The following is a 27,647-nucleotide window of genomic DNA, read 5'->3' as shown; positions in this document are numbered from 1 at the left end:
AGACTGGAACCACACCATCAACTCTCCGGGGTCTCCAGCTTGCTGACTGCAGATCTTGGGACTTCTCAGCTGCCATAATCACATGAGCCTTACAGTAAATCTTTTTATAGACTCTCCAACATTTGACAAAGTAATCTGATTCCTGGGAGTCTAGCCTAAGAAAATGTATAATTCAAGAGCTTTTTATGAAACAAGCTATGTGCACAAAGTTATTAACCATAGTATTATTTATAATAATTAAAAACTGGAAACAATACACATGTTTAACAATTGGAGCATGGCTGAATAGATTATATTGCATCTATTTGAAATTATGCAGCCATTAAAGGAATAATCATGAAGAGTATGTAGCAACACAGATGTCAATTTATAAAACAAAAGCAGAACATTAAATTATATAAACATTTTAGTTTTAACAAGAAAAAGTAAATAATGAAAAGAATCCATATGTTTGGGTCATGGGATTACACAAACAATTTTTCACAACTTTCCTTTACCAACAAGACATTATAAAAACAATAAATAAAAGGTATACAATGAAGGGGTTGAATTATCAGTGGTTCTTAAGTGGGATAGACTTCAGAATTTTAAAATACTTATACCTGGGTCCTACCTTGCGAAAATTCTGAAATGGGATAGGGCACCTATGTATTTAAAAGTATGCAGAAACACTCTAACCTCATCCCCACCCCCAAATACACAGGTGATTATTATTTTTTATTGAAGTATATTTGATGTATAATATTGTGTTAATTTGTGCTATAGAGCAAAGTAACCCAGCTATACACATATATACATTCTTTTTTATATTTTCCATTACGGTTTATCCCAGGATACTGAATATAGTTCCCTGTGCTATACAATAGGACCTTGTTGTTTATCAATTCTGTAAGTAATAGTTTGCATCTACTAACCCCAAACTCACAGTCCATCCCTCCCCTTCTCTCCCATCCCTTTGGCAACCACAAGTCTGTTCTCTGTATTTGTGATTCTGTTTCTGTTTCATAGATAGGTTCATTTGTGCCATATTTTAGATTCCACATATAAGTGATATCATATGGTATTTGTCTTTCTCTTTCTGACTTACTTCACTTAGTATGATAATCTCCAGTTGCATCCATGTTGCTGCAAATGGCATTATTTCCCTCTTCTTTATGGCTGAGTAGTATTCCATTGTATATATGTACCACATCTTCTTTATCCATTCATCTGTCGATGGACATTTAGGTTGTTTCCATGTCTTGGCTATTATGAATAATGCTGCTATGAACATAGGGGTGCATGTATCTTTTTGAATTATAGTTTTGTCTGGATATATGCCCAGGGAGTGGGATTGCTGGATAATATGGTAATTCTATTTTTAGTTTTCTGAGGAACCTCCATACTATTTTCCATAGTGGCTGCACCAACTTACATTCCCACCAAGAGTGTAGGAGCGTTCCCTTTTTTCCACGCCCTCTCCAGCATTTGTTATTTGTAGACTTGCTAAAGAACCACCTTAGCAAGCACCACTCGCTAAAGAAACTGTCCTTTTCTCATTTTATAGCCTTGCTTCCTTTGTCAAAGATTCACCATAGGTGTGTGGGTTTATTACTGGGGTCTCTATTCTGTCCCGTTGATCCATATGTCTGTTTTTGTGCCAGTACCACACTGTTTTGATTACTGTAGCTTTGTAGTATTGTTTGAAGTCTGGGAGGGTTATGCCTCCTCCTTTGTTCTTTTTTATTTTTTAATTTTTATTTATTTATTTATTTATGGCTGTGTTGGGTCTTCATTGCTGCGTGAGGGCTTTTCTCTTGTTGCGGCAAGCGGGGGCTACTCTTTGTTGCGGTACGCGGGCTTCTCATTGCAGTGGCTTCTCTCGTTGTGGAGCACAGGCTCTAGGAGCATGAGCTTCAGTAGTTGTGGCATGCAGGCTCAGTAGTTGTGGCTCACAGACTTAATTGCTCCATGGCATGTGGGATATTCCTGGACCAGGGCTCAAACCTGTGTCCCCTGCATTGGCAGGTGGATTCTTAACCACTGCGCCACCAGGGAAGCCTCCTCTTTTGTTCTTTTTCCTTAGGATTGCTTTGGCAATTTAGGATCTTTATGGTTCCATATAAATTTTGGGATTATTTGTTTTAGTTCTGTGAAAAATATCATGGGTAATTTGATAGGGATCACATTAAATCTGTAGATTGCTTTGGGTAGTATGGCCATTTTCACAATATTAATTCTTCCAGGCCAAGAGCATGGGATATCTTTCATTTCTTTGAATCATCTTTAACTTCCTTTATTAATGTTTTATAGTTCTCAGCATATCAGTCTTTCACCTCCTTGGTCCGGTTTATTCCTAAGTATTTTATTTTTTTTTGGTGTGATTTTAAAACATATTGTGTTTTTACATTCCCTTTCTGATATTTCATTGCTGGTGTAAAGAAACGCAACGAATTTCTGTATGTTACTCTTGTATCCTGCTACCTTGCTGAATTCATTGATCAGTTCCAGTAGGTTTTGTGTGGAGTCTTTAGGGTTTTCTATATATGGTATCATGTCATCTGCATATGATGACAGTTTTACCTATTCCCTGCCAATATGGATACCTTTTATTTCTTTTCTGATTGCTTTGGCTATGACTTCCAATACTATGTTGAATAGAAGTGTTGAGAGTGGGCATCCTTGTCTCGTTCCAGATATTCACGGTAAGTCTTTCAGCTTTTCACCATTGAGTATTATATTGGCTGTGGGTTTGTCATAAATAGCTTTTATTATGTTGAGATATGTTCCTTCTATACCCATTTTGGTAAGAGTTTTTATCATGAATGAATGTTGAATTTTGTCAGATGCTTCTTCTGTATGTATTGAGATGATTATGTGGTTTTTGTCTTTTCTTTTGTTGATGTGGTGTATCACACTGATTTGCGTATGTTGAACCAAACTTGTGAACTTGGGATGAATCCCACTTGGTCGTGGTGTATGATCTTGTTTACGCATTGCTGGATTCAGTTTGATAATTTTTTTTGATAATTTTTGCATCTATATTCATCAAAGATATAGGCCTGTAACTTTCTTTTTTGGTGGTATCTTTGTCTGGTTTTGGTATCAGGATGATGGTGGCTTCATAGCATGTTTTTGGGAGTGTTCCCTCCTCTTGAATCTTTTGGAAGAGTTTGAGAAGGATTGGTAAAAGTTCTTCTTCGTATGTTTGGTAGAATTCACCTGAATACACAGGTGATTCTGATGCATACTGGTAGGCAAATTCTCAGCATAAAGTTCCACAAAGCTATGGAGAATAAGGGAGATATTCCCACAATGAGCTCAGCATTGCTTACAAGGCACCTTGGACGATGGGGACCAGACTGACCTTAGTGTATTATCTGGGCTGCTGCAGTCACTGTTATTAGTGTTTGTGGCTTGTCAGCAATCTGATGCATAACCCTTTGAGCAGGATTGCTCCACAAGGCGGAAGGCCTCCAGGAACTCATTGATGTCAATGTGGCCATCTTTGTTGAAGTCAATGCTCCGGGCAAGGTCACAGATGCAGTCGTCAGTGACATCAATGTTCATATGAGAGCTGAACAGCTTCCAAGTCTGCCTGAACTCGTCCAGTGAAATGAACCCTTACCAGAGAAAGCAAGTCACTTTAGTGAGTCAGTCTAGTTTTCAGTGCTCATTTCCTCTGACATTCTTGCAAGGATACCTGCTTCCTACCGTTAAACAAAGGCACCCAAGGCCTAGAATCCACTTTAAACTCCCAAGAGGATAGTACTGAACCACTTAATCAGTGGTTCTGAGCGGGAAGCAATAGTGTTCCTCTCCTTATAGGGACATTTAGAAATGTTTTGAGACATTTTTGATTGTCATGACTGGGGTGGGGGTAGGGTGTTACTGCATCTAGTAGGTAAAGGCCAGGGATGTTACTAAACACCCTAAAATGTACAGGATGGGCACCAAAACAAAGAATTACTCAAGCCAAGATGTAAGTAATGCCACTGCTGAGAAACCCTGCATTAAATCATCCTAAACATACGCTAATTTAATCTGCTTGTAAAAAGGTTTTGGACCTATACATCTATGGTCAGTTGAATTTTTTTTTTCCTTTCTTGGGCTGCACCACGTTGCTTGCGGGACCTTAGTTCCCTAGCCAGGGATCAAATCCGTGCCCTCCTCAGTGAAAGCATGGAGTTCTAACCACTGGACAGCCAGGGAATTCCCTCAGTTGACTATTTACGAGGGTTCCAAGACCATTCAACAGGTGAAGGATAATTTTTTCAACAGATGGTAGGGGACAACTGGATATCCACATGCAAAAAATGAAGCTAGACCCCTACCTTGCACTGCAAACAAAAATTAACTCAAAATGGATCAAAGACCCAACTGTAAGAGCTAAAACTGTAAAACTCTTGGATGAATACATAGGTGTTAAGTCCTTATGATCTTCAGTTACTAGTTTTTCTTAGATATGACACCAAAAACAAAAAATAAGAGAAAAAATAAATTGGACTTTTTAAAAACTTTTGTGCATCAGAAAACACTACCAAAAAAGTGAAGAGATAACCCATAAAATCAGAGAAAATATTTGTAAATCATATATCTGATAATGGCCTAATATCCAGAATATACAAAGAACTCTTACAACTCAACAATAAAAAGAAAACCCAATTAAAAGATGGGCAAAGGATTTGAATAGACATTTCTTCAAAGGAGATATACAAAGTTCCAATAAGCACATGAAAAGATGCTCAATATTATTAGTTATTAAGGACATTCAAATCAAAACCATAATGAGATATTTCACACCCAGTAGGATGGCTGTAAAAAAAAATTTTTTTAATGGAGGATAACAAGTGTTGGTGAGAATGTGGAGAAATTGGAACCCTCTTACAATGTCAGTAGGAGTGTAAAATGGTATAGCCACTGTGAAAAAACAGTTTGACAGTTCCCCCAAAAGTGAAACATCGTTTTACCATATGGTCCAGCAATTGCACTCCTGGGAATACATCCAAGAGAACTGAAAACATATGTTCACACACAAAGTTGTATATGAATGTTCATAACAACATTATTCATAACAGCCAAAAAGTGGAAAAAATCCAAATGTCTATCAACTGATGAACGGATAAACAAAATGTGATATAGCCATACAATGGAATATTATCCAGCTATAAACAGAAATAAAGTGATACATGCTACAACATGGGTGAACCTTGAAAACATGCTAAATGAAAGAAGCCAGACACCAAAGGCCATGTATCATACACGTCTATTTATATGAAATGTCCGTAATAGGCAAATTCATAGAGACAGAAAGCAGATTAATGGTTGCCAGGGACTGGTGGAGAAGGAACAGGGGATGGGGAGTGACTGCTAATCGGTATAGGTTTCTTTTTAGGGTGACGAAAACGTTGCAAAATTAGATAGCGATAATAGTTACACAAGCTTGTGAATATACTAAAAGAGCACGGAACTGCACGTTACAAATGGGTAAATTATATGGTATGTGAATTGTATCTCAAAAAAAGTAATAATATTTGCACGTTATAAATGGGTAAATTATATGGTATGTGAATTGTATCTCAAAAAAAGTAATACTATTTGAAAAGGCCTTTGGAACAATGAGGAAACAGGTGAGGGTATACAGGACCTCCCTGGACATTTTTTTGCAACTCCTTGTGAATCTATAATTATTTTAAAATTTAAAATTTTGAAAAATAATACTTTGGGAGTAAGATTGCAAAAGGCTTTCTGTTCTAGACACTCTTCGTTCCTTTGTGGCTACTTTGATAGAAGGGATAAGGGATATCATAACTATTATAATTCTTCCTATAAGAAGTTCTCATTCAGTTTGTCTTCATTCTTCTCTGCCCAACCCCTCTTCTGTAGGGACAGCTCATGTTGCTCAAATACTATCCTAGTTTCTGCCCATTTATAAGCACTGCCACTAATTTTGCTCCAAAAGCGCTTGAGTAGAAAGGTAAATAATCAGGGAGGAGACTAAAAGGTGGGAGGTAAAATACTTGCTGTGTCAGAAGTGGCAGGATAACAAGCGCCTTTACCTGAATGATCACTGTCTATGATCCTAAAAATGGTCTCCAGGTTGGATCGGTTTCGATACAGTGCTTCCAGCAAACTTGATTGTATATTCTGCAAGAAAAAACTCATTTTCCTTCTATCTTTTATGTGTAGGCTTCTCCTAATAGATAATTAACACACAAGCAACCCTGACAATAAGACTCTTGAAAGAACCTGAAGATGTTTTATGATCCCTCCACTCCAGCCCCCTTCAGCCTACTAAATAATCTGATGGTTTAAGAAATACCTAGTCCATGATGAAAATGTTCTAAAATTGACCATGGTGATGGTTGCACATATCTGCAAATATATTAAAAACCATTGAACACTTTAAATGGGTGAACTGCATGATATATGAATTATACTGCAATAAAGCTGTTTTTTTAAAAAGTACATAGCCCAAGGCCTCCCATACATTACATATAAGCATTTACCGAACAAATACAGGGTTTTTTTTTTTTTTGTACGCGGGCCTCTCACTGCTATGGCCTCTCCCGCTGCGGAGCACAGGCTCCGGATGCACAGGCTCAGTGGCCATGGCTCACGGGCCCAGCTGCTCTGCGGCATGTGGGATCTTCCCGGACCGGGGCACGAACCCGTGTCCTCTGCATCGGCAGGCGGACTCTCAACCACTGCGCCACCAGGGAAGCCCACAAATACCTTTTTAAATAGGGGAAGCAGCGTCATGTCAAGGAAATCAGTCAGACCTGGGTTTGAGTTCTAGTTCTATAACTTAGAAACTCTATTATCCTAGGCAGGTTATCTAACCCTTGTGACCAGTGTTCTCTTGGGTATGTTGGTGCTGATTATACCCACCTCTTGGAGGTGGTTTTGAGGATAAACTGAGGCAATATGTGTAGGTCACTTAACACAAAGTCTGACACATAGAAACTCAACGAATAGTTGTTTGCATTCATCTTCCTTTTGGGGTTCTCAATATTTGGTTATGATTCAAAGTTCTCCATAAGGGGCTTTACGGTCCACAGTATGCCTTCATCCACCATGTTCACACCCTTACCTCATGGCTGAATTGTTCTTTGGCCAAGTTTTTCAGCCAGGACTTGTATTCCAGCTTGTTATCTGTCAAGCTGCTCACCAGCTGTGGCCTCAGCATCCGCCATGGCAGTCCTAGATGCAACACAGACTCCACGGCTGCTGCCCAGTCACTCGGGGTGATTAGACCTACAGGAAAGAGCTAACTTGTTGACTCATCACCTACAAATCTTTCATCCTGACATTCTTCTTACTATCAGTAGATCATAGAAGTAATGAGTGCTGTCACTGTTTTTCTTGGTTATGGTAGAGTTGGCTGGAAAGTAGGGTTGCCAGATAAAATACAGGATGCCCAGTAGATCTGATTTTCAGACAGACTATAAGTATGTCCCAAATATTGCATGGGACGTACTTATATTTAAAAACTATTTGTTGTCTATAATTCAAACGTAATTAGGCATTCTGTTTTTATTTGCCAAATCTATTTGGCAATACTACTGGAAGTCACACAAGACTCTTGTAAATAATATCATAAAACACTATATATATATGTATATATATACACACACACAATACATATACACAGACACACACACATGTATACATAGCATTGGTTATTTCTATGTGTACGAAAAGATAGTGCTATGATTTTATGACTGTTACTGCTATTTTTTAATAGGGCTACATGTAGTCAATGTCCATTAGACATTCCACTGAGTTGAGAAAAGACAAAATTTCCAGCTTGGATAATAGAACAAGGAACAGACAAGCACACACTTAACAGTGAGAAACCAAATCATTGATCTTTTGTTAGTCTTGGACCCACTCTGGTAACCTGTCCCCCTGTTTCTTTTTGCTTAGTTCTGGCCTTGTCACCCTTCCCTGGATTCCATTTCTTTTCACCAGCTTTGTTTATATTTAGCTAAGTTCACATTCTTCTAAAAGCTTAGAATTTATGAATTTAGGAACGATAACTAGGATGTTAAGTTGAATAAGGGAAGACGTCTTCAGAAAGGTCTTCTGGTCATTTAAACAAATATTTATTTGCTAATTACCTGAAACAGAGGGTTTTTTGGCCAGCTGCCCTCCTCTATGAATATTTCACTTGATTAGTCTTACCAGTTTTATCTTTATCATGCTTCTTAAATTCAACAAGAAGATCTGAGGAATGGGCAAATAACTTTTCACGTAGGGCTCTCAGAGCTGACTCCCCAACTCTGCTAATCCTGGGACAGGAGATGAAAAGGAACATTTTAAAACATTAGTATAGAGTAAATAGTCTTGGATTTTTACTAAGTTTCTCCTCTCTCTTTCTTAATGTCTCAACCTTCAAAGAGCTTGTCTCTTTTTTCTCCCCAATGCTCTCCTGCTTTGCCCTGCTGTGCACAGATAGGATCTGTCTGGGGGAGGCTGCTGTCCTTCCCAGTGTAGGACAGTGGTTAGAGCAGAAGTTCTAGAGAAACACCACCTTTGTGGTAAAGTTATCTAATTATACTGTACCTCATTTTCTCCATCTGCAAAATAGTGACAAAAATGGTACCTAACTCACAGGATTATTGTGAAGATTAAATAAGTAAATTCATGTAAAGCACTTAGAAGAAAGCCCGGCACATAGAAAGCACTCATCAAATGGTATCTGTTATCATAATCATATGCTTTCCTTGTAATTTATTATTACATTAAACAGTCACAGGGCAGGATTTATGAATAACAAAGTATCATTAAGTTAGTTTTCTTATGCTTACTGGGTCAACAGAGTAATGCTGGGCATGGTACTGGCCTAAAATGTGTTCAATAAATATCTGTAGTTGAATAAACAAGAATATAAAAAGAGATAAAAGGTAAATATGTACTTTGTCCTATGTCATTGAGGAAGCAGCCATTCTATAAATGATGACCAGATAACCTATCTTTTCAAGTGCTAAAAGTAAGAAAAAGGCCAAAACACAAACCAAAAATCCCCATTTTAATCATGTTTGATGAAAGTCTTCCTTGAAATTTAAGGTACTTAGCATAATGGTCTCCATAAACCCTCAGAAAAGTATGAGCTGCCTAAAATTCATCTCAGATTTCATGGGTATGTGAGCGTATGCGCTTTTTCTGGTGAGTTTGTTGTCTTATCAGAGGCTAAAAGAAGTATGGGACCCCCTAAAAGTTTAAGAACCACTGGTTTGAAAAGCATTTAAACTATTTCTGGTAAACTGTGCTCATTGATGGTTATCATGCAGGGATGGAGTATAGCAATGGCCTTGAGAGCTGCCTGGATGCACAAGGCTCTCTGTCCCTACGTCAAGCAGCGCATGTTGAGCTCTGCATGGATCATCTGATTAATCCTCCAACACCCGCTGAGGTAGGTACAACTATTATGCCTATTACAGCGTAAGTAACTAGCCCGAGGTCCCATAGCTAGTAAGGGGTAGGGCCAGAAATCAATCTTGACAAGTGGACTCCAGGATGGCTAAACTATTATCATGAGACATGGGTTTAAACCAAAAATAAATGGATTCTGAATGAGGGTTCCTCTAGGAAAAACACTTGATCTTGAGTTGATGGACACTGAGACATCCATTATGGTTGTCAGAGACATTTTCCTCTTTACTTCTTAGTTCTCTATTGTGGTCCAAATAGTTGGAATTGTTAGACAATTGACTTCTGCATAAATTAGGGGATGTTGTACTTGCTTTAATGCAATCAGTGAATATTTTTAAAAGGTGAGTGTTCTTTAATTCTGGTATTAAAACATGTTATTTATAGGGTTCCCCACAGTGATTCCTTTTGCGGTGGGAACATCTAAATCACATGGAATCATGGTATTCCAGGTTCCTGGGGCCCACCCCTGGAGATTCTAATTTGGGAGGGATGGGATGAGGCTCCAATAAATGATTTTTTTTATAAAGCTCCAGAGATGATTCTGTAGCATAGTAGGTTTCACTATCATTTGGTGAGCTTAAATTTTCACATAATACTTCTTTTTGAGTGATGCTGGCTCTGAATGTGTAAAACTTAAGTGTTTAGTAACTCTTGAGTATTTAATAACTCGAGTGATTTAAAATAATGCACTTTTATGGCACTCATACAAGGCAGATATTAAATATTCCTGTATTCTTTTCCCACTAGATTTATGCTGACTTTTAAAAAAATTACATTATTTCACTTTAAAAAAATTTTATTTATTTTTGGCTGTGTTGGGTCTTTGTTGCTGCGCACGGACTTTCTCTAGTTGCAGCGAGTGGGGGCCACTCTTCGTTGCGTTGCGCGGGCTTCTCATTGCGGTGGCTTCTCTTGTTGCGGAGCACGGGCTCTAGGCGCGCAGGCTTCAGCAGTTGTGGTGCGTGGGCTCAGTAGTTGCGGCGCACAGGCTTAGTTGCGCCGCGGCATGTGGGATCTTCCCAGACCAGGGATTGAACCCATGTCCCCTGCATTGGTAGGCAGATTCTTAACCACTGTGCTGCCGGGGAAGTCCCTATGCTGACTTTGTTTTGATTTCTAATTTAGTTTGGCTGATAATTTAAGAAGCCTGTTCAGCAGCACTGCAACTGTATCTTTCAGCAGCTTATATACTCCGGGGCCAGCTTCTCAGTGGGCAACAGCACTGTAGAGTTGTTAAGTATGTGGGTTCTGAAATAAGACTGTCTGGGTCAAGGCTTACTTTCACCATTTACTAGCTGTGTGGCCAACGGCCACTGATTTAACCTCTGTTCCTTAATGATCTCATCTATAAAACTGAAATTAGTAATGCTGTGTATTTTATAAGCTCATTGTGAAACAATATGTAAATTCTTTACAATAACACTTAGTGTATAGTAAGCTCTCAACTAAGATTAGAACTCAGAATCACCTCAACAGAAAGCATTTAAGTAATATTATATGCGCTCTTCCCAGGAAGAAAGGAGCATTGTTAACAAATGTGTGCATTGAAATCCATCTGCTAAACCCCTAGATAGTGAAAGAACCTTTGTCTGTGGTTGACCAGGTAACACAAACGCTTTAAGGATGAAAGAAAAAGGAAGAGTGACCCTGGAAAGATTTAGTGGCCTGGTATATAGATTTCACCCAAGACATACCCACGGAGAATAATTTCTGCAGGAAGCAAATTTGTCCCTTCCATTAATGATGGGTAGGTGGAGATTTTAGAGTATATGGAGGAGAAAGAAGAGGCCCTGTTGTAATGTCTATTCCAGGTCCTACTGCTGACACAGCTAAATTTTGAACTCTGACTTAGAATTTGGATAAATGTAATGACATTTGCACTTCAAAGTTTCCACAAACACTGTAATTCTGTCTTTCTGAAAATCATTCATTGAAAAGTCTTGCCTTTGCCTCATGGTAAGCGTGTGGGTTGCCTTGTTAGCTTGAAACTGCACAATGTGCGGGGTCAAGGCCGGCCCTAGTTTGACATAGGCTCCTCTGTTACTGCCAACTTCGTAGTAGTTGGAGGCAGAAAAGATGGTTAACACCTAAATGAAAAAACAGGAAAGAGACGAGCATTCAGGTTCACTGAAGAACTCCTCACCCTCAACCCTACGGGGCCCAACCCAATTTCAGGGGTGGCTGTTCCTTCTTGATCTCGTCTATGTTTTTTTTGTTTCGTTTTATTATTTTTTTTTATCATCAATGCTAGTAGGGCAGGAGTTATGACTCAAGTAATAAAAACTTGAATTCTGATAGGACGTCCACAACATGTTTTCTTCACATTTTTATCCCAATCAAAAATAGCAGGTGTCATAGAAAACACTTCATTTGGTTCGACTCAGAGGCAACCTAGGTCTGATTAACTGGGATGCCCATTACAACTAGCAGGCAGATCCGTTATTAAAGGTGGTGCGAGGCCTCACAGCAGAGTTTCCTTTGGAGTGTTGGGCCTGCTGAGATGTTCTGTGAAAAAAATTTCCATTGTCAAGACAATGGGAAATGCTAGACACTGTTATCTCTTCTTGGAGATTTACAATGAATAGAGGAAATTAAAGGCTCTCAGAAGTCCTGCAATAAAGAAACTTATACACCTGTTTAACATTCCTGTTAAACATTTCTTACATTAGTTGACGTCAAACTGTTTTCCTCAACGTGGAAACCTGTAATTCTCCTGTAGAGTTGGTATTTCTGGGCATTAGGCTAAGCAAACATTGTAGGATTTGGAGATGCCCAAAGATTTAGACAGGATGTTAATTGCGCTCCTGAGGAGACAAACAATCCTGAATGCCTGCCTGGGGCTCAGTGCAGAGATCCTGTTACCCTGTAGTGTACTTTGAGACCTGTGACAGTAGCAATGTGACAAAGAATAGAGATGTGGCTGGGAAAACACTGGGCCACATTTCCATCCATGAAATGGGACCATATCTGCCCCTCACTTTCCTCTCAGGGTATTTGGTAGGTGGTGGCCTCAATCAAACTTGGGGTTTTAAAGAGGCTACAAAAGTCAAGGATAAATGACTGTAAAGGACCTAGTTACTTTGGGCAGGTGGATAGCAAGTGGATAACAACTGCGAGGCACAGCTGATAGTGAAGAGCTGAGAGCCTTAGCTCATCCATGTCCTGGAAGGGCAAAATGGACCGGACCACTCTTGCATGATGGCAGAGGCCTGCCCACCTTGCGACTGTGGCAGAACTCATAGCCCTCGGGTTTGCACTCGTGCGAGCGGATCAGGAATTGCAGGTTGTATTTCTGTAGCAACCGTTCTGTCACGTTAGGCCCAAAATAACAGCCACCTCCTCGAATGGTGTTGGCCTTGCAGCCCTCCTGAGCCATGGGGTCACTCCACAGTATATCCGCCACCTAGAGAGAAAAGGCGTATTTTGCAAAAGGAGAGACTTGCATTTTAAAGTTTCAGTTCTAAGTCGATGTTGAGGTCCAGATCGATAACTCAGGGAGAATGTAACCCAGACTCACCATCTCTCTCTTGGAGGTTTGTAGCCTCAGAGTCACCTGCGATTCCTCCTCTTTCTCACCACCCTCCACCCAGTCCATCAGCAATTCTGAATTCTCTCCTTTTCTTTATTGAATGAGGCATAAGACGCTGCCATTTTTCGTGGGTCGAAAATGGTTGAACACCAATGAGTTCAGGTAGTCCTATTAGCACTACTACACAAGATCACCGGCAGCAGAATCTCCCACCTGGATTACAGGTCTCCCTGCCAAGGTCTTGGCCCTGGGAAGTAGCCCCCATTTGGCTGCCAGAGTCATCTATTTCGGCAAGCACTGTGCGCGCCTACTCAATGTCCGTCCTCCTCCTTCCTAGCTAACAGAACTCTTCCTGGGGTATTTGGCATGGCAACGTGCCTGGCTAAATACTTGCTTTCGCACTCTCCCTTGCAGCTAGGGGTGGCCATGGGATGCAGTTCTGAAGATTCTGGAAAAGCCTTTAGTTGCCTGAAAACGGAAGACAGAAGCAGCCGATGCAGCCCTTCTGGCCTTGAGCCACAGCAGCCAACTGATAGATGTCAGATATATGTAAAATAGCATCCTATAAATGGTGGCTGACCTTCTCAGCCCAGTGATGCTAGGTCACTAAACCAAGTTCACTCAGACAATACAGCCCACCTACTACATCTTCCCATCCTTTATAAAACTCCAAAGTAGGAGTCATTAGGCAAATACCAATATCCTTCTGGGGTGTTCTAACCCCAGGGAGGGAGAGAAAGAGGGGCAAAAAAAAGCCCACTCTGAATTTACATGCAAGGAGGAGATTCGTTCGGTTTTTCTGAAATCCTTGCTCTTTCCCGAAGGCAGCCAAACTGCAGAGAGCAGCGCCGGCCACACCCACCTGCCTCCACTCCTCCTGAGTGGGCTCCCGCCGCCCCTCAGCTTCCGGGTCCGCTTCGGATGCCGAGGGCAAGGGTTCCTCCTTCTCCTTGATCACTGGGAAGCCCGCTTGCTGCCGACACCTCTCCAGCTCCAGGTCCACGGAGTGCCGCACCCGATGGGAGAGCTCCTTGGGGTCCAGGGGGACCCCGCAGGGGACGCTGGAGGAGCGCCCGGCTCTGTGGGCCTTCTGGGTGCTGGGGCGGAGGGGTGAGGTGGGGAGAGAGTGGCTTTGGGGGAGGAACCACGGGGAGGGTGTCCCGGCAGAGCTCGTCTGGTTGGCTTTTCCCTTCTCCTCCGCCTGTTTCTTATGCTCCTTTCTCGTTTTGCACCTCATGGTGGAAACAATCTAAAAATGTCCAGAGAAGATAACAGATGCTTCAGTGAAACGGTTGGTGCCTCTCACTGTTGCGGCCTCTCCCGTTGCGGAGCACAGGCTCCGGACGCGCAGGCTCAGCGGCCATGGCTCACGGGCCCAGCCGCTCCGCGGCATGTGGGATCTTCCCGGACCGGGGCACGAACCCGCGTCCCCTGCATCGGCAGGCGGACTCCCAACCACTGCGCCACCAGGGAAGCCCCGGTTGGTCCTTTTTGAGCAGCACTTTGGCATCAAGTCAGTGGTCCCCACATTGGGCTCCACGGATTGTCCCGGCAGTGACAAGGTCAGCAGAGAACTAGGAGTAAGCCTTTAGAAGCTTTTATAGCAATTTGATACGGCTGTCATTCAAGCATGTAATCACTGGGCTTATATTTTTTGTTTGTATTTCAGTTTTCTAGTCATTCACATTTATTGTATTTTACAAAAGTATCGATCTGTGACAAATTAGACATTTATGAAACCTGGTCCTCCACCACAGATCATTGGAAAATGCTAACCTAGGTCATTGTTTCTAGGAACCTAGTGATTTTTAGACAAGGTTGGGAAAGGGCACCTCTCAGGAAGGAGAGCCCTTATCGACTTTCGTGTTGTTCCACGGACGCAAAAACAAAGGAGGAGGAATGCAGCCTATGGCTGAGAAATGTTGGAATGGGAAAAACTTGATGCTTACTGTGGGAGAGACAGCACTTACTGGCAGTTTACAGGAAGTGCTATCTTGTCTGCTGAGGAAGGACAAGGGAGGGGAAGGGAGGACCTCTTTTCAGCCTGGACCTAATCGGGAAGATACTCTTCTTGCCAAAGGGACTGAGTGTGGTCCCTCTCACTGCCTCAGAGTCATTATGGTACTGGGACCAAGCCAACAACGTAGAGGATACGAGCAGGAAGAATTCTTGATCATGAGAAAGAGAGGGCTCAGGCCACAGAGCAGAGCTGGGGCATCCAGCCAAAGGGAGAGAGCAGCCATTCCCGGGATGCCTGAGTGCCACCGTGAAGACTGGGGGCCACAATGTTCCACAAGGACATCAAGATAAAGGTCTGGTTCACAAGAGGAATTCTGTGCAAATGTGTAATCAAGGAGCAAGAACTTTCTGCAAATAGGTCTAAGGGCTGATGTACAAGAAAGCCACGTCCTGGTGTAGACTGACTGTGGGCGGGAACACAGACGGACACTCAGAGTGGCTCGGCGGTAGCTGACTGACGTTTGAAGAGGGATCCAGATGGAAGAGAACAGAACAGAGGTTCTTCTCTAACGTTGGACAAGCGCTAATTACTTCCTAGGCAGTTCCAGCCCTGGGCGTAGAGAGGGAAAGTCCACAAAATGTGAGTGGACTCATAACCACCTCCTTCTCTCCTCAACTGTCTTCTTGCCAACTCACAGCCGAGGGCCAGTCTATCAGTCCCGCCCTTACCATCCTCAGGTAGCTTTATAGGGATGTTATCTGCTTCAAGAGGCATCCCTAGGACTTCCCTGGTGGCGCAGTGGTTAAGAATCCACCTGCCAATGCGGGGGACACAGGTTCAATCCCTCGCCCGGGAAGATCCCACATGCCGCGGAGCAACTAAGCCCGTGCGCCACAACTACTGAGCCTGCGCTCTAGAGCCCGTGAGCCACAACTACTGAGCCTGCGTGCCTAGAGCCCGTGCTCTGCAACAAGAGAAGTCACGACAATGAGAAGACCGTGCACCACAATGAAGAGTAGCCCCCGCTTGCCGCAACTAGAGAAAGTTCCCACACAGCAATGAAGACCCAACGCAGCCAAAAATAAATAAATAAAATAAATTTATTTTAGAAAGAGGCACCCCTAACTTTTATTCTTAAGGGGAATAATAGTTTTAATATGTATTGAGCCTTTTCCAAATAGGTGCTATCCTTGGCCCTTTATAGGAATTCATTGATTAGGCCTCACACCCCTATGAGATGTCATCTTCATAGTTTTGCATGAATTCATTGATTAGCCCTCACCTCCCTATGAGACAGCATCCTTACTTATAGTACAGGTGAGAAAATTGAGGCACAGAGATACTAAGACTGCACCAGGACTGAATCAAGATATCTGACTCCAGAGCCCCTGCTTCTCCAATTTTCTGAAACTGTGGGTAATCACTAGTTAAATCCATTCCACCTATAACCTGCCTTCGCTAATCAAGGTTGTTTTAATTGTTGCTACAGAAGACTTGAGTGTCCTCCAAGCAGTACACAGCCTAAATAAGACGCTTGCCTGTGTTGTTTTCCGGGAACTTGGAATCAGCTGCGTCTAGTTCGAGCTGAGCTGATTAAGACTGGAGGGGACCACTGACCCTTCAACTAGGCATGCACTAGGGTACTATGAGTGCCCTTTTGAAGGTGGAGAGGCCTGTGTAGCCTGGTTACACCCGCCCAGAACCATGATGACTGCACCTTTTTCTAATCACCTTTCCCCACACTCCTCACACCTCAGATGCCCTGCTGCTTTCTCCTATAAATCCATTGAGCACCTTGCCTTCAGGGAGGCAGATTTGAGATTTGTTCTCCCTCTCACTTGGCTGCCTTGTCAATAAACCCTCTCTTTGCTGTAAACCTCAGTGTCTCGGCATTTTGGCTGCTATGCTAGGGCAAAAGGAACCTAGTTTGGGAACAAATATGGCAAGCCAGCCAGGAGGTAAGTCCAGACGGACCTTTTGGCTGTGGTTGGTTGGCCCCTCGCAGTATGAGAGCCTGTGGGTGAGTCCAAGCAGCTCCCTTGCCCGTGTTTTCCAGGGACCATCCTCTGGGTTTCCCTGGTGAGGTGCTGCTGACCTTCAGTGCTCAGTTTTGCAGCAAGGAGACAGTTTTGGGGATTTGGGGTAGGAAGACGTCTTTGGGTGAGTAACCTTGTTAAAGAAATGCACCTGTGCCTAGATTGTTTGGCAGTTCTGACCTCCACACCTGGGTTAAAGGCCCGGGGCTCTGGTTTTTGGTTTTGTTTTGGTCTTGTTTTGTCCATGTCCACCTATGGCCGATTGTCTTAAGTGGCTAAGGATTGGCAATTGGGGATTCAACTTCTTGGTGACTGTAGCAAGGACCCTTGGAAAAATTTCACTGCTGTGACCACCTGGAAGCAAAGCCTCTTCAAAAGGGGAAATATTAATTCAGTTCCCCCTTGCAGCCCTCTAGGCAACATTCTCCAAAACTGGGAGACTTTCAGTTATAAATTCATAGAAAAGGTTTTTTGTTTTTATGGGGGTTTTTTTGGTAACACTGCATGGCCACAATATCCTCAAGACCCTGGAGCAAAACGGTCTGAGTGGATCCTTGAATTACAATTTTGCAACTAGATTTTGTAAATGGGAAGAAAAATAAGGTGAAATAATTTATGTATGGTCTTTTATGTTATTGTATCAGAATATTGATATGTTATTGTAAGATTATGGTCCAACAGGAAGGGAAGACAAAGAAACCTGTTTTGCTTGATTCTAATGAAAAGGAAGATGACTTGCTATTAATTCAGTCGAACGCCGCTTCGACTGCTCCTCCCCCACCCTTATATGATGGTGCTGCTGTTCTTTCATTGCCAGCGCCTGAGTCACAGACTCAGGTTCGTCCCCACCCCTACCTCCCCACCCCCGTTAGATCCAGAAATAGGAACGGTCTTCCCCTCTCATACTGCGTACAGATCAGGGTACTCAGTTTGGCCAGGGAGCTACCCAAGCTCAGGTGGGGCAATATCTGGGGTAAGTCCCGGTTGTGGGTGTGAATGCTGAGACCGGGCAGCCAATGGGACTGATCTGGGTCCACTCCCCCTTTTCAGCTTTAGATGTATTTAATCAGAAGAGTATGCCAACTTTAGAGAGATGACCCAAAGGGAATGGAAAATCTTTTTTCATCGATTTTTGCAACTCACAGCCCAACCTGGGCAGATGTTCTCATTTCAGAAGAACTGGACAACTAGAATGGTGCTGGATAAAGCTAGGGAGGAGGCATATTGGCTTCATACTGAAACCCCTGGCAACCGGGTACGGGCTGCAGCATGCATAGCTGTACCAACAGTGGATCCTAATTGGGATGTGAATGCTGGGGATAGGCCAAAACTTGAACGTTACTGAGATTTCATTCTTCATTGCGAAGAGCAATGAAGAGCAACTTTTATTGGCCAGAGCACCCCCAATATACAGAAGAAACTGCAAAAGGTGGAAGGGGCTTTAGGGATGCCTATGTCTCAGCTTGTTGAAATTTGCCTTTTTTTAATGGTAGAGACCAGGTTCGGGAGAAAAGGGAACAACAGAGACGGAAATGACAGTCCATTCTGCTGGCGGCTGCCTTAACACAGGCAAGAGCTGGATCAATTCAAGGACCCACACAAGGGACTCAGCGAAAGTTAGGCGGCCCCAAGCTTCCACTCAAATGGAGCACCCCATAGTGGAACCCCTCCAGTGACACTGGAAAAGAGTGTCCCATCCTAAATAAGACTCTTGAAGAAGGTAAACAACAAGTGGCACACCAGATACCCGAACTGAGAATGAGTGACCAAGAATGATGGGGCCCAGGGTTTCCTTTAAATCCTGTCAAAATCCATCAATATCTCTCCTACAGAGTCCCCAGTGATGATGAGGGTGGGAAATCAACTTTCAGGTTTTCTGAGCAGTTTGGGGCCACTCCCTTGGTTTTTAAATACCCAGCTTTCTAAACTTGCTTCTGAGATTGTGTTTTAGTAACTGGGGTGTCTGGAGAAATCTTGAAAGAGTCTTTTCTCCTGCTGCTAGACTGCCAGATGGGGAAAACCCATCTGAAGTATAGCTTTCTATACATGCCTGAATACCCCATTCTCCTTCTGGGATGAGATTTACCAACTAAATTTACTGCCAAGGTTACCTTTACACCTGGACAAATGGGTATTAAAGTATCACCAGAACAGGCTTGCGCACTGCAGGCTTTATTGCTCTGACCTTAAAGAGGACAGCTAGCAACGATTCTGGATGAGATACTGCAGGAAGTGAGTCTGCAGAGTGAGGTATGGGCAGATGGGAGGCCAGGGAGAGCAACGATGGCTAAGCCTAGACAGGTTAGACTTCACTCTGGGGCAAAAATTCCAAACTTAAAGCAGTAATCGTTAAAGGAGCAGGTAAAGTGTGGAATGCAACCCGTTACTGGCCCTCCTTGAACATGATGTAATACGCCCATGCCGTCACCTTATAATACTCCAATTTTATTGGTCTAGAAACCAGGCAGAGATGAATATCGGTTTGTGCACAACTTAAGAGCAATTAATCAAATCGTAGAAGATATTCATCCAGTAGTCCCTAACCCATATATTCTGCTCACTACTTTGTCCAGAGATTTTTGTTGGTGTACTGCATTAGAGTTGAAGGAGTCCGTTTTTTCTGTATACCCATGAGTTTTGAATCCCAAGAGTTGTTAGCTTTTGAATAGTAAGATCTAGATACAAAAGTTAACAGTACCGTTGGATAGTACTTCTTCAGGGATTTAAAAATTCCCCCAGAAGGGACTTCCCTGGCGGTCCAGTGGTTAAGACTCCGTGCTTCCACTGCAGGGGGCGCGGGTTTGATCCCTGGTCGGGGAACTAAGATCCTGCATGACGTGCAGCATGGCCAAAAAAAAAAAAATTCCCCCACAATATTTGGAGAAATCCTGGCAAAAGATCTGAGGGACCCTCAACTAACTGAGGGAGCCTTGATGCAGTATGGGGATAATATTCTGATTGCTAGTAAGACAAAGGACACCTCAGACCAGAATACGGTTTTGACTTTGAATTTTTGGTTGAATGAGGCTATAATGTGTCCAAGAAAAAGGCACACATTTTCTGCCCTCTGTCAAATATTTGGGTTTTGAACTCTCACAAGTGCAGAGAGACTTGCCCCCTGACAGAGGAAGCTCTAGTCAGGGTTGCCGTTCCCACTGCCGAGAGACAACTGCAGGGATTCCCAGGAATGGCTGGGTTCTGCCTCATTTGGATCCCCAACTTTGGACTCATTGCAAAACCCCTTTAGGAAGGTCTTAAAGGAGGAGACAGTGGATCTCAAGACTGGACTAGGGAAATGCCGTAAGGCATTCCAGGTTATCAAAGAAAAACTGCTAACGGCCCTGGCTTTAGGTCTTCCAGATAACATCAGAAAGCCCTCTGACTTATTTGTTCATGAGAGACAAGGAATCAGCCTTGGAATCCTGACTCGGAAACTGGGCAGCATAAGGAGGCCTGTTGCATATTTCTCAAAGCAGTTAGATACAGTTACTAAGGGATGGCCACTTTGTCTTTGGGCTATAGCAGCTACCTGTGACCTTTGACGAGAAGCAGAGAAATTTACACTAAAACAACCTACCACTGTGCATACCCGTCACTGGGCACTTCTCCTCCTAGAACAGAAGGGAGGATATTGGTTAACTTCAGGAAGATGAGGAAAATATCAGGCTATATTATTGGATAATCCTAATGTTACTCTGAAAGCAGTCTCCACCTTGAATCCTGCCACTTTGTTCCCAACTAATATTGAAGAGCCTATTCAGATAATTGCACAGGGCTATTCCAGCCATCTAGACCTGATGGACCAACCACTGGAGGACCCACTCCTTGAGATGTTCACGGATGGAAGCAGCTTTATGGACCAGGAACAATGCAAAGCTGGGTGTGCAGTGGTAAGTCATCCCAAAGACACTGGAAGCAGAAGCCCTTCCCCCACGTACCTCCTCACAAAAGGTGGAACTTACAGCCCTGATGAGAGCCCCCCCCCATACAGGTAAAGATAAGAGAGTAACTATTTTCACTGATTCTAAAATATACTTTCTTGGTGGTCCATGCTGGGGCCATTTGGAGAGAGAGAGGATGTGAACTGCAGGGAAGAAGGAAATTGGTATAAATAGACTTTTATACCAAAGAAATTTTAACCTTATTAGAAGCTGTCATGGAGCCAAAAGAATGAATGTCCACTGTCGAGGACATCAGAAATCAGATTGTCTGACTGCTCAAGGGAATAATCTAGCAGATCAAGCAGCAAAGCTAGCAGCCAGGACTAAAACACCCTAGATCCCCAATGTTGGCCCTGATCCCCTGATGTGGATCTGACAAGATGCTATCCAAAGTATTTTCCTGAAGACTTAAGGCCAATGAATGGGGATCTGATTGGAGTCCTGGCCATTCTCAGGATCCTGACTCTAGGAAGGGTGGGTTTATAACAGACGTAGCGAGATCCTTGTACCTGAATGCCTTATGGGAGATGTAATACGTTATACACACCAGAGTACCCACTGTGGGAGAGATGCCACCCTCTAGTGGATTTAGAAATTCCTTACAGGACCAAACATGCAAAGGACAATTCAAAAGGTGATACAGAAATGCATGGCATGTGCTAAAAATAATCCTAAAACTGGGCCACTGCCATTAATCAAAGGAGTTCGGACTCCAGGTACTGGACTGGGAGAAGATCTTCACTGTGATGCCAAGAGCCACTGGAAACCTTAGGTGCTTATTAGTATTTGTGGACACTTTCACTGGCTGGGTAGAAGCATTTCCTTGCTGGTCTGAAAAAGCCTGAGGTTGTGAAAGCTCTCCTAAAAGAAATAATTCCTAGGTTTGGGTTACCTGTGTTCATTCAGAGTAACAATGGAGGGGCCTTTATAGCAAGAATAACTCAAAAAGTAGCTAGAGTCTTAAACCTTTGTTGGAAAGTACATGCTTCTTGGCGACCCCAATCTACTTGCAAACCGGAAAAGCGGAATCATACTCTTTTGTGATGAGGAATGATGAGGAAAAGAGGAATCATGTAACTAAACTTTGTCAGATTAATTTAACCTGGGATAAAGCCTCACCAGTTGCCCTGCTTTGAGTGAAGGTAGACCCTACAAGCAGGCTCCAGTTGAGCCAACTATGAAATGTTGTCTGAGAGACCCTGCCATTGTTCCAGAAATGGTTTGAGATCCAGAAGGAATTCAAATTAAGGAACGTAGATAATGTCAGGTGTGTAGAATCATTGGCAGCTACTCTAACTGATCTATATGAGTTTGCTTCTAGCAGGTTAATGTTTCCTGCAGATGTTCACCTGTGCCACTTTTGTCCTGGAGACGGGGTCCTGCTGAAATCTTGGAAGAATAAACATCCAGGAGGCCATCTCCATCCTTGCTGGACTGGACCTTATGAGGTGCTACTCATGACCCATTCCCTGGTGAAGTTGAAGGGATTAAGCCAGGGATCCGTCACCCTCAAGTTCAGCTGGTCCCACAGAGATCAATGGAGCCACCGTATCCTGCCTACAGGAATGTATTGACACTACATTCTGACCAAAGGGATGAGAGCAGAAGAGATGTATGCAACGTCTTCATTATGTCTTTAAAGGGTAGGAGATTCATTCTTCTATTGTATTGCCTGGAACACAGATGTGGTGGCAAGCTGTGCAGATGAGGGCGTGGGGATGACACGCTAAGGATGGCAGGGAACAAGACCTAAGAAGCCTTGGTCCCTGGACAATCTAGTAAACAAAGGTGCCACACCGGCCAAGAAGTGCATGTTCCCAGATGCAAACCCAGGTTTCATAAATGAAACACTCTTTCATTTATGTCTCATAAAATACTTTTATACCGATTAGCGTTGCCCAAAGTAGACTGGCTTGTGTGTAATGACTTCTCTGTCTTTGGAACTGCTCAGGCTACTGTTGTCAAGGATGTCATAGCTGGGATTCCTGTGTGGATGGGCAGTGGAGGAGAGAGGCTATAGGAAGATACCATTCAAGTGTAAGAGTCTACGATTAAAAGGAAACAGAACCTTTGCTTTTTTTTTGGCCACACCGTGCAGCTTGCGGGATCTCAGTTCCCAGACCAGGGATTGAACCCGGGCCATAGCAGTGAAAGCACCGAATCCTAACCACTAGACCACTAGGGAACTCCCTAGAATCTTTGCTTTCTAGTTTTCCACTTCCAAAATGAAACAGAAAATCGAGACCTATTCATATGGCAGTATAATGTACTGTGTCTTTCATCCTCACCCTCCCCCTGCTGGTTACTGTAAGTTCCTTTAAGGCAAGTACCATCTCTGGTTATTTTTGTATTTCTGCTAGCACTTCCCTTGCATAGATAGAGTAAGCAATTAAAACATGGTTGTTGAGTTGAACTGCAGTTGATCTTCATCTTTGTATCTGCCAATAGCATCCTCCCTGCACGTAGTAGGCCCTCAATATACCTTTGAGTTTAACTGAAGATGATCTGAAGTATTTAGGAAATGGAGGCACATCAGGTGGAGTGATGGAGGGGTAGTGATTAGAATTACCTAGATCAGGAATGGCAAACATGGCACTAGCTGCCACGCCCTACCGTCACGTCCACGGCAAACATTAACCGATCACAGCATGCTTGCACCAGCTGTGGACTCACAGCACGCTTGCACCAGCTGTGGACTCCCAATCCTCCGTTCAGAGATTGAATGGCTTTCTTAGTCAACTGGAGTCAGCATGGAGTCAAGACGACGTTTGTTTTATGTTGGCAGTGACACCTGGCATTATAGTGAAATCTGCATTATTTTAGCACTCAGTCAGTACCTTGTGTCTGTCTAGTTTAGCCAAGAACTCCAAGTCAGTCATGTCTGACACTCCACCATGAAGAATCAGGACTTTCTCATCAACCAGCGTGGCCAGCGGAAGCCAGCAGAACACATCTTGCAGTAGTTTTAGTATTTTCTTGCCGTGTGTCTAAAAAAATGACATTAATATGATATTAAGTTTCAGATAATTTACTCAACTTATCTGAACTAAGAGAAGCTTTTGCTTTTTAAAGGCAGCGTACCTTATATTTATGCATCACTTCCTTTGTGAAACCATATCTAGAGTTAGAAGCAGAAACAGATTTTAGATTTAGTGGTATTAGTTATAGCATGCTTGCATTTTTATAAAAATGCATACTCTAGATGCATCTACTTAAATATATGGAAAAGACACTGAGAAGTAATGCCAAAATGTTTAAAATCATACCATTATCTGTGGGTAGAGATGTGGGATATTTTCATTTTCTTTTGCTTATCTATATTTTCTACTTTTTCTATAGTGAGCCCTTATTGTTTATATGATAAAGTGTGTGGCTATGTGAAAACAAATGTAATGGTTTTATCAGAACAGTAGGATATTGTATACATTTTTAAAAAATCTTTTAAAATGGTATATGTTGTGTATTCCACTTTATAAGATTGGAAGACTCCTTTAAAAAGGCATCTAACAAATAAGAAGCTCTGGCAAAATAACTTTACAATCACAAGTAAGGATCAAATCCCCAGTCATGTTTTGCTTCGTACCGTAAGTTCACCATATGGTCCTCATGGTTTCCTCGGTTGAGATGGAACTCTTTTGGGTAAACCAACATGAAGGCAAAAAGAACCATCAGGATCTCTACTGAATCCTTCCCTCGATCCACAAAGTCGCCGTTGAACACATAGGCCCGCTCTGGTGACGGGAGGCCGTTCTTCCCAATAAGGAGAGAAGTCCGAGAAGAGGCAGTGGAAGGAAGGGAATAGGAAATTGGGTCAAGCCAATGTGTATCTGACAGTCATGTCAGGCCTGAAAGCCAATTCTGTGCTGTCTGGCTCTCTTCCAAACATGAAATGTCAGTAAAAGATGATGGGAATATTGGAAATATTTTGTATTAGTCTCGTATTTCCTTTCTAGCCAGGCTGAGGTTATGACATGCTCATCGAAATAAACGCGTTATCCAAAGCCACACTGTTGCCAGGTGGTCTGTGCAAAGGGCACTGAACTTGTAATTCCAAGCCCCGTTTTAAGTTATGGCCACTCTGTCCTTAACTAGCAATAATAACAACAGCTGCCATAGATTTCTCAGGATTTAACAAGACAATACATCAGAAACTGCTTTGTGTTAATTACATTAATAGAATATTTATATAGCTTGTTAAATGCTCTGTATTTGATAACTAAAAATAGATATGAAAATAGCTTTTGGTTGCTTTGATAATAAACAATTTCTCTATTTAGTAATTGATTTTCTTTTTTCCAAATAATGATTCCTTCTCTTTATTAACCTTAGATTTTGTATTTTTTAAACAGTTTACAAAAATACACTAGGATATAATGCAGTGATGACTTTTACATTACACATTTGCTACCTAGTAGCAAATATTTTTCTAAAATATTTTAAAATCCAAGTAATAACTTAAGCATTTCTTTAATGGAGACTGTATTTGAACTTCTAAATTAAACCTCAGAGCAAGACAGGAACATAATTTGAGCGTTCATACCTTATAAAATATAAAGATTAAGTCATCCAACTGGCCGTGTAAATCTCCTAATAAAGACAGAAAAACGTCAGTTTTGATTGGTCTTCACCATTGTTTCTAATTTTTTATTATAAAAAGGAAAACACCCAGTGTATACCTACAACTAATACAGTATTATGTCAGTTATATCTCAATTTAAATAAAAGGAAAATACCCAGGAACGCCTGACAAACTTATGCTTACTCATTTTTCCATATATAACATAGGGATAAATATTAACTTCCCTTGTTGCAGGGATAGTTAATATTGAAAGCAGAAAGCACGATATTTCTCCTGTGCGATTACCATGAACAGTAAATGACTTACGTTTTCACTGAAGCAAAAATGGGACAGAATAGTGCAGGGCTGAAAACCTGGATGAGAACTAGAGAGATTTTTGCCCCACCTAAAACAAGAAGCTGTTACTCACGGGTCAGTGTTACAAGATTTTAAGAAGTTGGAAATCTGGATTTTAATATGAAATCCTCCAATTTTCAAACGTTGGAAGCTAATGTGAGAAATTTAAGAACATTCTGAGGCAGACGAGACATACTGCAGGCTGCCCGTTTACAATCCCCTGTGTATCACCGTCTCCCCTAAGTTCAAGTGTGGGGCATCAGTCTATAATGGTTATTAAAACATCACTGAAAACATAAGGAGATGGAGAAGATTGTCAGCAATAGGATTTCTCTCTGGAAGACGAATAAATGTGGATGGAAGGAATAATTTGCTAGGCATTTAGGCCTTTTCAAGTCCAGTAAGTAAGTAAACCGTCTTCTAACAAGGGAAGGTCTGGGTATTTGCTAGGATTTTGTTCTGAATGGAGAGGAGGAATTTGGGGCCAAATCTGAATCTCTGGGAAAAAACAAAGCAGAGGCTGGGCCCCCTCACCCCACAGTTCTCCTTCACGGCACCACCCCTACCTTAAATACCTGTGGAGTAAATATGTAAATGTAATCAGTGTGAAGGCGTGAACCCGGCCTGCCCGAGTGGCCATCGAGTCCCCTCCTGCCCTCCTGCCCCTCCCTGACCACAGGCAGAGTTTTCTGATTCGTGAAAAGCCGTTTCTGACTGGCTCTTACCACATACTGTGATTTCCTCGCTGTAACAAGTGGAGACCCGGTTGATGTTTGGTAGTTGTACCAGATGTTTCCTGGCTTCATACAAAAGATTCAAGACATAGCGAGCATGGAGCCTCTACTAGGAGGAAGAGGAGGGATGGGACAAAACAACACATACTTGTGAGGGAAGATGGGCCTCACCTTTACTGCTTAATGACCCCAAGACCACAAAAGTGACCCCAGTAAACTCCTGGGACCCTCCCTATGCACAGATCCTTTCCTTCTCACCCATCTGTGCCCTTGTTTGTGCTTTGCATCAATCCCCCAAATACTGAACTGATGTCCTCTTTCCTACCTACTCTGTGTAACCCCTGCTTGCCTTGAGCTTGGGAGAAACACAGGACTGTCTCAGCAAAGTATGAATAAGTGCATGTATTTCGATGGTATCGGTGATCCTGACATTACTGGGAAAATCGTCCCAGCTCTTCCTGCAATGAATAATCTTCAAATGAAAAAGGGGAAGGATTGGAATCTGTCATAAGAGCCAGAATCTGACCACTTCTCACCAGTCCCACCTCTACCACCCGGGTTTCAAGCCACTATCATCTTTCGCCTAGACTATTGCAGTAGCCTCTTGCCTGGCCTCCCTGCTTCAGCCCTTGCTCCCAGTACTCTATTCGGCAAACAGAATGATTATATTAAAGGGAAAGCTGGATTATATCATTTCTGCGCTTATTGTCTTCCCCTCTCTTTCAGAATGAAAGTCTACCCTACTCACCTCTCTGTCTCCATCTTCTAATAGCTGTTCCCTGGTTCCCTCCTCTCCAGCCACAATGGCCTTCCTGATGTCCCTGAGCAGTCCAGGCAAGGTCCTGCCTCAGGGCCTTTCCATTTGTTCCCTCTGCCTAGAACGCATTCCCCAGACGTCCACATAGCACCCTCTCTCCCCACCTTTGACCTTTGCTCAGAAATCACCTTTTCAGTGACACCTTCCCAGACCACCCTGTAAAATTGCTATCTCTCCCACCTAGAACTTAGTTTATGCTTTGACGTAGCTCTGTCACCTAATATATTAATATATAAATATTACTCATTTGTTATTTATTATCTGTCTCCCCACTAAAAATCTCAGCCCCACGAGGGCA

At 42.6% G+C, this 27,647-nt stretch overlaps 1 protein-coding gene across 1 annotated transcript in view; it reads right to left on the bottom strand.

The window, feature by feature from the left end:
* Positions 1–2,398: 2,398 nt before the first annotated feature.
* The window catches only part of PPEF2 (protein phosphatase with EF-hand domain 2), a 31,858-nt gene continuing 6,609 nt past the window's right edge, over positions 2,399–27,647 (bottom strand). Inside the window, exons 5-16 of the mRNA XM_082653271.1 lie at positions 26,524–26,638; positions 25,424–25,470; positions 24,467–24,633; positions 23,965–24,001; positions 23,721–23,870; positions 13,809–14,195; positions 12,635–12,820; positions 11,362–11,504; positions 8,167–8,273; positions 7,073–7,236; positions 6,039–6,126; positions 2,399–3,602 (exon numbers count right to left, since the gene is read on the bottom strand). Coding sequence (XP_082509397.1) covers positions 3,400–3,602; positions 6,039–6,126; positions 7,073–7,236; positions 8,167–8,273; positions 11,362–11,504; positions 12,635–12,820; positions 13,809–14,195; positions 23,721–23,870; positions 23,965–24,001; positions 24,467–24,633; positions 25,424–25,470; positions 26,524–26,638 — 1,794 coding nt within the window. The 3' untranslated portion in view covers positions 2,399–3,399. The remainder of the gene's footprint in view (positions 3,603–6,038; positions 6,127–7,072; positions 7,237–8,166; positions 8,274–11,361; positions 11,505–12,634; positions 12,821–13,808; positions 14,196–23,720; positions 23,871–23,964; positions 24,002–24,466; positions 24,634–25,423; positions 25,471–26,523; positions 26,639–27,647) is intronic.

This window comes from Grampus griseus, assembly GCF_964374135.1.
Source record: "Grampus griseus genome assembly, chromosome: 4".
NCBI classification, from domain to species: Eukaryota; Metazoa; Chordata; class Mammalia; order Artiodactyla; family Delphinidae; genus Grampus; species Grampus griseus.
Note: the sequence above shows the minus strand (reverse complement) of the source record. Positions and strands in the feature narration are given on the sequence as shown.